This window comes from Epinephelus moara, chromosome 19, assembly GCF_006386435.1.
Source record: "Epinephelus moara isolate mb chromosome 19, YSFRI_EMoa_1.0, whole genome shotgun sequence".
In the NCBI taxonomy this organism is placed as follows: domain Eukaryota; kingdom Metazoa; phylum Chordata; class Actinopteri; order Perciformes; family Serranidae; genus Epinephelus; species Epinephelus moara.
Genome location: NC_065524.1, coordinates 8567587 through 8577041, shown reverse-complemented (window position 1 = coordinate 8577041; position 9455 = coordinate 8567587). Strand labels below are relative to the sequence as shown.

The 9455-nt window shown below is 39.7% G+C and overlaps 1 protein-coding gene across 1 annotated transcript in view; it reads left to right on the top strand.

Moving 5' to 3' along the window:
- The window catches only part of slc24a3 (solute carrier family 24 member 3), a 142809-nt gene that overhangs the window by 114489 nt on the left and 18865 nt on the right, over positions 1–9455 (top strand). The window contains exons 4-11 of the mRNA XM_050071806.1: positions 66–150; positions 1812–1915; positions 2529–2603; positions 2816–2841; positions 2962–3015; positions 3255–3382; positions 5527–5687; positions 7865–8105. Coding sequence (XP_049927763.1) covers positions 66–150; positions 1812–1915; positions 2529–2603; positions 2816–2841; positions 2962–3015; positions 3255–3382; positions 5527–5687; positions 7865–8105 — 874 coding nt within the window. The remainder of the gene's footprint in view (positions 1–65; positions 151–1811; positions 1916–2528; positions 2604–2815; positions 2842–2961; positions 3016–3254; positions 3383–5526; positions 5688–7864; positions 8106–9455) is intronic.

Here is a 9455-nt window from a genome sequence, read left to right as displayed (position 1 = left end):
CTCTCTCTCTCTCTCTCTCTCTCTCTCTCTCTCTCTCTCTCTCTCTCTCTCTCTCTCTCTCTCAGCGTCTTCACCTGAGTGAAGATGTTGCAGGAGCAACCTTTATGGCAGCAGGCAGTTCAGCTCCTGAACTATTCACCTCTGTCATTGGTGAGAAGCACACACACACACACACACACACACACACACACACACACACACACACACACACACACATTTGCATTCCCATATTCATACATCCTTTGAGGGAACAGCCTCAAAACAAGTTAAAAGTACATTTTCTGAGATAAGACTGCATTAATATCACATTATTTCATCATATTTAACTTAGGCTAAATGAAGACAATGAAACAATGCCTAGAGGAGAGTTGCTTAAAAATACTCCAGAGTAATTGGCTCATATCTTACAGTATATGCAATAAGAATGAGTCAAAACTAAACCCTTTATATAAGAAGGCCCAACAGAAGGACCTATTTTAGATTTCTTTCCATCATATTATATAAAATCATAACAAGATTGTTTACTGTATCATTATATATTAAGGCCCACAGTGACTCGTCAGTAGCAGCATAGTTTCAAGACTGCTGTTTATGTAATAGTTAACATCATTAAAGCTATGTCAGTGTGTGTTTCATCCAGGGGTCAGCCATCATCAGGAGTGAATAAATTACATTTAAAGGTTAATGGAAAATCTATCAAAAGGCTTACTGAAGTAAAATATCTCAGCCTTATTTTAGACCACCATCTAAAATTGGTAAAATGGGTTAAAAGGAGAGAAAGGGTCAGAGGATGATGTTACGCTGCAAATGTCTTGTGCATTTCATGATTTTGTCACATTGAAGTTGCTGTACCACTTCATGATGAAGCTGCCCCCAGAACAGAAATGATGGTAATATGATTAAATTCACTTGCTTGATGTTCATGAACAAAGGACTGTACATTGAACCACAGAACTCAGACTGAATTACCAGAGTCTTTTTATTGTAGGTGAAGCAGTATTTGAAGAGTGATTAGGTTAGCAGCTTTCATCATACTTTTGTTACAATAATTTGTATTTTCTGTTTATTGTTGGTATTTTGTATATTTTCATATCCAGATAATTGTGTTTTTTTGCCATAGATTTTTTTTTCACACAATTCCATTCAAAGATAAGAGTGCAAATAGGCTTGTTGCAAACTTTAAGGCTTGTGACCCCTTAAATAAAAATGTCTAGTCATGGCCTCTCATCACAGGCATGAGAGTTCAACAGTCATTTGTCAGTTTTCTTATCAAGGATTTTCAAAGGATTTTATTCTTATTGTGCCTCTGCGCCAGTGTTAGCTGTCAAACCTCATGCTTTCACTTTGTCCGTACCCAGTCCCAGTCTTGTGAACACCATATCTTAAGAACACCCTGGGGGAATTTCATCAGATTTGGCCCAAATGACCACTTGGACTCAACAACAAACTGATCAGAATTTAGTGGTTGTAGGTCAAAGGTCAAGGTCAGTGTGACCACATCTGTCTTAATTCTTGTGAACATGATATTTCAAATCTAGTTTAAATATAACTATAAAAACTGTTAATATAACCAAGCTTTAATTTAAAATTATTGTTATTTTAGTATGAACTCAATTATTATCCAGTTACCATTAGCAGGGCTAACATAGCAATCGCAGAACCAAGGCATTGTGGATCAGCTGGCTCTTTGACTACAATCACAACACAGAATCACGTCAACATCACCAAAAACACAAAACCAGAAGATTAATCCACAAAATGTGAATAGCTTGTCACGTGTGGTTATCGGTGTTTGTGTATCTGCTGCACAGGAGTTTTCATCACCAAAGGTGATGTCGGGGTCGGCACCATTGTGGGCTCAGCCGTCTTCAACATCCTCTGCATTATCGGAGTGTGTGGGATATTTGCCGTACAGGTACACTGCGAAACACACATACACCTATCAATAATGTTTTTCTGTCATTTTTCCCTCCAATAGTCACGCAAGCCTGTAGCAGGCATTTTAAACACTGCACTATTAAGTCTGCATGAGCTGATCTGTTTGTGCCAAGCCTCTGGCACTGTTTGTTCTCAAAGAATTATATTTATATTACATTTTCTGCAGTATGCCTAAGCTGATACAGTTAACAAAAATGAGCACTTCACATTAAAAACCTTGGATGGAAACTATGCTTTCTTTCTCTCGTTATAACTTAATTTATTTTGCAGCAAAAGTGTGTGTCAGAAAATGATACGTGTCCCGTTCACTGCTGTAATCCCACGAGGAAAAGAGAAACATACTTGAAAGAATTGTTTTCCTATTTAGATTACATGTTATGTAAGACCAAAGCACACACACACACACACACACACACACACAGAGCTTGGTTCATCTTGTTAGTAGTGCACAGCAGTGAGTACCTTGTGGGATGTGTTACTCAACAGAACAAAAAATGTAGTTCAGTGTCGGCAAGTTTTTGCATCATCTCACTTCTTCTCCCTGTCTGTCTGTCTATCTGTCTGTCTGTCTGTCTGTCTGTCTCTACCAGACAATCCGTCTCACCCGCTGGCCTCTGCTCAGAGACTCTGTGTACTACACCATTTCTATCTCTGCTCTAATAGTGGTAAGAAACAGATAAACACAGTCATATAAACATTACAAACAAAAGGATACACCCTGGAGTGTGTTGGGTGGAGAGATATAAATAGATTTTATCATATTGTTGATTGTCCACATGTAATTATGCCTTTATGTATTGTGTGATTTCAGCAGATTTTTGAATAACATATTCAAATCTGCAATTTTTACATCTCATTTTCCTCTCTCTTATTACAGTTCATATATGACGAAAAAGTGGTTTGGTGAGTCTGATTTTGTTGATTGTTTAAAATGAACCACAAGGATTAATGAGAAGATGACAGCATTAAATTACAGTTTACTAAATAACTGACATGGTGAATTGACCTAACTGTGTTTTCCAGGTGGGAAGCTCTTACATTGATTCTGATGTATTTCGTCTACATTTTGATCATGAAGTAAGTATTAAAACTTTAAAAATTCAATAAATATTGAAACACAATAAAGCGGCGCTGGATTTTAGGTGGTGTGAAGTTGGTCAAGCAAGAGCCCAAGAGCAACTAAAAAAAAAACAAAAAGCCGAATACAAATGAAAGTATTTTGTCATAGAAATTTCAAGTCATGGAGCAATATCCCATCCAGTTAATTGTATATAAATGTTAGATGTGATTGAGTCTTAATGTGACCTTTGTTTCAGGATGAACTCCCATGTCGTTCGTTTTCTGGAGAGGCGTAAGAAGAACTCATCCAGTTTGAGGAATGGAGCGGCTAATAACGGCGAGCTAGATGATGGCTGTGATGCTACCTCTGTTCTACTGAAGAAAGGTACACTTTCTGTTTAACAAGGGTTCAACAGCTGGGCACAGTACTGGGTAGACGGATAAACTCTTGTTTACCAGGAAAAAGTTTCAATACAACTCCATCTTAAATCAGAAAAGGTTTGCATGTTGTATATTTCTTTTTGTTTACCACTTAAACAAAAGAAAGATGCTAATTACTGAGCTTCACACATACTGTTAACTGTATTTTTGAGCTTGTGACAGAGCATGGCTAGCTGTTTCCCTCTGCTTCTATTCTTTGGATATTGAAGGCCTCACTGCTCCATCTCCATTCTTGGCACTGAAGACAACAGTTGTGTTTACATGGACCCTAATATTCCACTAACAATCACAATAATAGCCCAGTCAGAATAAGAATGTTTCAAGTAATCACCTCAATCAGAGGAGACGCAGCCCGATCAGAGGGAATTTCCAATCAGGTTGAGAGGGGTGGTGTAAACATTTGAAAATCTGATAGGAAAATATTAGTGCCTGATGACAATGCTTAATCTGATAGTTTCTCTCTGGTTGGAATAAATAGATTCTTTTCATGCATGTTTGCCCCACCTGGGGGTAACATTAGGTCACGCAGGGGGTGCATTCCAGGCCCTCAGGAAAGCAGCTCAGCCTTGCTTACAATTTTTTCCCAGTCCTCACTTACGGTATTTAAGCTAAAAAAATCCCCATAGCATTTTCTCCATAGACCACCATTGTAAAAGACACATCTGTAAAACTGTTGACAGGACATCTCAAACTGCAAACGATGTCAATTATGAATTATGAATCCTTCTATCATGATTTTTTTGATCCATGGTGGTTTGCGGGAGCTCGCAGGTGGAGCCACTGCTGTGCATATTCAGTTCAAGAAATTCAAAAAAATATTTAGCGCTCTGCTAGTACTACATTCTTAGTGCTCTGATTAGTAAGTGTATTCTTTGTTGTTACAGGCTGAACTGTTGAGTTGAAGGTTATAACGATCATCTATGACTACCAGTAACAGTAATCAAAGTGTTGAACTTTTCTTTAAGCGTCATTTCTTGACTGCAGAGTTGTATGTTCAGATGTAAGGCACTGTAGCAGCCTGTGTGGAACCATTTCTATGGTTACAAACATTGTGGGAATGTATTCAGGCAACTTAGTTATGTGGGATCTGAGTGTCTGCTACTGAACTACACTTACCGGCCACTTTATTAGGTACACCTTGCTAGTACCGGGTTGGACCCCCTTTTTCCTTCAGAACTGCCTTATTTCTTCATTGTATACATTCAAAAAGGTGCTGGAAACATTCCTCATAGATTATGGTGCACATTGACATGATAGCATCACGTAGTTGCTGCAGATTTGTCAGCTGCACATCCATGATGCGAATCTTCCATTCCAAATGTACGCCAAATTCTGACACTACCATTTGAATGTCGCAGCAGAAATCAAGACTTATCAGATCTGGCAATGTTTTTCCAATCTTCTATTATCCAGTTTTGGTGACGCCCTGTGAACTGTAGCCTCAGTCTCCTGTTCTTAGCTTACAGGAGTGGCACCCGGTGTGGTCTTCTACTGCTGTAGCCCATCTGCTTCAAAATTCAACACGTTTTTCATTCAGAGCTGGTCTTCTGCATACCTTGGTTGTAACGAGTGGTTATTTGAGTAACTGTTGCCTTTCTATCATCTTGAACCAGACTGGCCATTCTCCTCTGACCTCAGGCATCAACAAGGCATTTTCACCCAGAGAACTGCTGCTCACTGGATATTTTCTCTTTTTCAGACCATCCTCTGTAAACCCTAGAGATAGTTTTTCATGAAAATCCCAGTAGATCATCAGACCAGCCCATCTGGCATCAACAACCATGCCACCTTCAAAGTCACTTTAATCACCTTTCTTCCCCATTCTGATGCTCGGTTTGATCTTCAGCAGGTCGTCTTGACCATGTCTACGTGCCTAAATGCATAGAGTTGCTGCCACATTTTCGCTGATTAGCTATTTGCATCAACAAGCAGTTGAACAGGTGTACCTAATAAAGGGGCCGGTGAGTGTATATGTTCTATCACAGATATCTCATGGTTTAAAATACAGTAGATAGATATGTTCTCTTGCGGTCACAGGTGCATGTGTGTATTTCTGTGATTACATGCATGTGTGTGTGTTTCCTACAGCGAACCACCACAGGAAGACGTCGGTGTTGATGGTGGACGAGCTTCTGTCGGCGTACCCCCACCAGCTGTCCTTCTCCGAGGCCGGCATGAGGATCATGATCACCAGCCACTTCTCCCCGCGAACCCGCCTCACCATGGCTTCACGAATGCTCATCACTGAGGTCAGGATACACACAGGCCAGGCGCACTACAGCTGCGCTTTTGATTGAAAAAAAGAGAGGAAAAAAAAAGATTGCTGCCATTTCCAATTTAAAGCAGACTGCAGTGTGTTTTCCTCAGAGGGAGTAGTGTTTCAGACAGCCTCTTTAACAAGGTAATCTGGTGCTGCACAGAGGGTCCAGCCGACAAATCAGTTCCACCAATGAACATCCTGGGCATTACGTTTTTTATTACATTTCTCAAGGATAAAGCAAGACATGATGTAGAAACCTGGTCAAAAAATGACAACATGTCATGCCCAGCCTCAGTCTCCTTTTTGTCCACGTCATATTCAATAGTGGTTTTTTTCAACAGTCTTCATACATTTGTGCTCTACTGATCACAGGCTGGTTGAGTTTTGAGAAAAACTCCCCTAAAAGGAAAAAAATATATATATTTTTTTGTTTTATAATGACACCCTGTCTGTGCTTACACCACCCAGAATGCTCTTTATTCTCCATCTAAGTTACGAACAGCTGCATACTTGACCAGTTAGTGAAATAATAATCCCATGTGCTGGTGTTTTGATACCAACTGATGACACAGTTGACAGCTCTGCTTCATAGCTGCTCAAGCTAACCTTAAAAGTTCTTTATGTGACATTCAAAGCATTAATGTAGCAGCAAACCACTATTTGCTATGTAAATATATAGTTGAGTAATGGTGTGCTGAGCAGAGAATGAAATCACTCTCACTCTGTGTGTGTTGTAATGCGAGCTTCTCTATGGTTTGTTTGTTGTTGTTGCACTGCAGCCATGTTACTGAAGCATAGCACCCACCCTCACAATAAAAAAAACACACACTCTTTTAAATACAAATTTAATATAAAAAAAATAAAGTGCTCAATTTTAGTGTCAGACATGACAAAGAGTCGCACACTCTGAGCTGCAACCCACATTAGCTAAGTAGCCAGTCAACTATATGACATTGAACCCCTCACCTGCACATGCCAACAAAGAGATGACTTGTGCTTTCAGTTTGATTTGAATTGTTTTAATTGTCTGACTGGAAAAGAGGAAAGAAATTCCCAGTAAATATTGATATGTAGGGGTGTAACGGTACACAAAAATCTCGGTTCGGTACGTACCTCGGTACACAAGTCACGGTTCGGTTTTTTTCGGTACAGTAATGAAAAAAAATAGACAACTATTAAATATCTTTTACTTATTGGTAACCTTATTAAAACATACCACCACAGCAGTTAACTCTTTTTACACAATTTTTGAATGAAACAAATATATATAAAATCCTGCTTTTTCACATTGTTTGAATGAAAATAGAAATATAAAAGTGAAAAATAAAATCCTGCTGTTTTTTTAACACATTTTTTGAATGAAAAATATAAATATACATTTCTGCTTTAACAGTTTTACTCAATTAAAATAAAAAGTATAGTGCAGCTGGTCAGCTTTAAAGCCTGCTCAGATTCAGTTTTACTAGGAACTTACTTAGCTTTCCCACTTTGTTAAAGTGCAGTAAACAAAACATGCTTATATCTAAAGTGCAGCTTAAACAATTTTACTCAACTCCAATGGCGTTGGTTATTTCTTTAGCGCGATGGTCAGGGAAACGCTCTTTCTTTTTAAACGACGACGATATCGTAGTTTGCACCAGATTGCTTTTTCTAGTCGTGCCGGTTAACGTTCAAACTCGGGTGGTGTCGCTTTAGATGCGTTAGCATGTTAGACGTGTTTCCAAGTACATACCCGACCGCTGTTCTGCAGTGTCGGCACACTGCTTTTGTCTTGTCCACTTGTTTATTTCCATCTTCGTATTTTACCCTGAAACCAAAGTGTTCCCAAACGGAGGACTTAAGGTTTGCGGGTGGGTCTTCAGGTTCGTCAGGCTCACTTGCCAACTAGATATTTTAAATGGTTCGGCTCGCAAAAACGGAATTAAAATAAAACAAAATAAAATAAAAATAATATCCTGCGCCCAATAATTCGGTACAGGGTCGTGCCGAACCGAAAGTCGCGTACCGCGTAAGTCATGTACCGTTACGGCCCTATTGATATGTCATCTGGTTCTCAATTTAATCTTGATGAATGAAGCTGCTGTATGAAATAAATTCAGCATTTAAAGTAGTTCTATGTTTATATAACTGTGTGTGTGTGTGTGTGTGTGTGTGTGTGTGATACAGAGGCAGCGTCTGATCAACACACGGACTCTTACCAACGGTGACTCAGATGTTCCAGTGAAAGGAGGAAGTAGGCGGGGCATAGAGAATGGGCTGTCTGGGGCTGAAAGGGGTGTTAGTGTTCGCCATGACGACCGAGAGGCGGGCAATGAGACAGAGAACGAAGACAACGAGAACAATGAGAATGATGAAGAGGAAGAAGAAGAAGATGGAGATGGACCCTTAGTGCCCTTCCAGTGCCCAGGTACCTGCTGTAGATGAATCTGTGTGGAATGTGTTTTACACACTGTTATAAAAAAGGATTTATTTTTGAAGACAAACAAAAGTTTTTTTGTAAATGGTGTGAGCAGTTTCACGTAGGAACTTTTTTCTTTCTACCAAATTACATCAGCCAACTGTATCACTGCATAAGATGCGTGCATCTACTCATGGACGAGAGGCTGGTGACAGCGTGAGATGTAAACATTAATGGTGTCCTCCTCTGCTGAGCTGTAACATTAGCTAGCTCAGTGATGCTAGGTGAGCTAGCAGTATATGCACGCTTCCTTCTGGGCGCTCATATGGTTGGTGGGTGTAGTTCAGTAGAAAGAAAATAGTCCCTTCATGAAACTGCTCACAACAAGGTCTGTAGTCGGTGGTATAGTATGCTGTAGGTGTTTCGTCTTAAAGCACAGGCACAACTTAAAGGGACAGTTCACCCCAAAATAAATAAATAAATTAAAAAACAAACAAAACATTTTTCCCCCAACCTGTCTAGACTTTTTTAGTGTGAGTTGCAGACTATTGGAGATATTACCTGTAAACATGTCTGCCTTTTCTCAAATATAATGGAACTAGGTGGTTGGCTTGTGGTGCTCTTAGCGCTAAAAAAGGTACATTTGAAAAACTCAACAGCAATCTCTCATTCCAGACATCATGACCTGGTTATTTAAGACAATCCACGGACCCTGTTGTGAGCAGTTTGATATAGGAACTATTGTGTTTCTACTGAACTACACCCACCAACCGCATCACCACGCAGAAGAAAACGTGCATCTTGGTTTGATACTGCTAGCTCAGCTGAGCTAGCTAACATTACAGCTCAGCTGAGGATGAAACCATCAGTGTTTACATATCGCACTGTCACAAGCACAAGCCTCTTGTCCATGAATAGATGCACTCTTCCTTCAGCACACTGATCCGGTAGGTGGGTGTAGTTTGGTAAAAAGAAAATAGTTCCTACATGAATCTGCTCACAACAAGGTCCGTGGATTAGCTTGAGTAACCACGTCATGGTTTCTGGAAAGACACATTGCTGCTGAGTTTTTCTAATGTATTTTTGGCGCTTTGAGCATCACAAGCTGAGTGCCATCTAGTTCCATTATATTGGAGAGAAGGCAGACATCTCTACAGCTGATATCTCAACACTCAGCAACTCACACCACATCTATCTAGACTGATAAACAGCACTACAGGTGAGAGAAAAAAAATGTAGTTTTTCGATTTTGGGGTGAGCTGTCCCGTTAAACAAAAGAGAAGTGTTAATTAGTTGGCTTTAGAAGTGGTTGCAGGCATATTTTTGAATGTCAAGCTAGCTAATTCCCCCTGCTTTTAG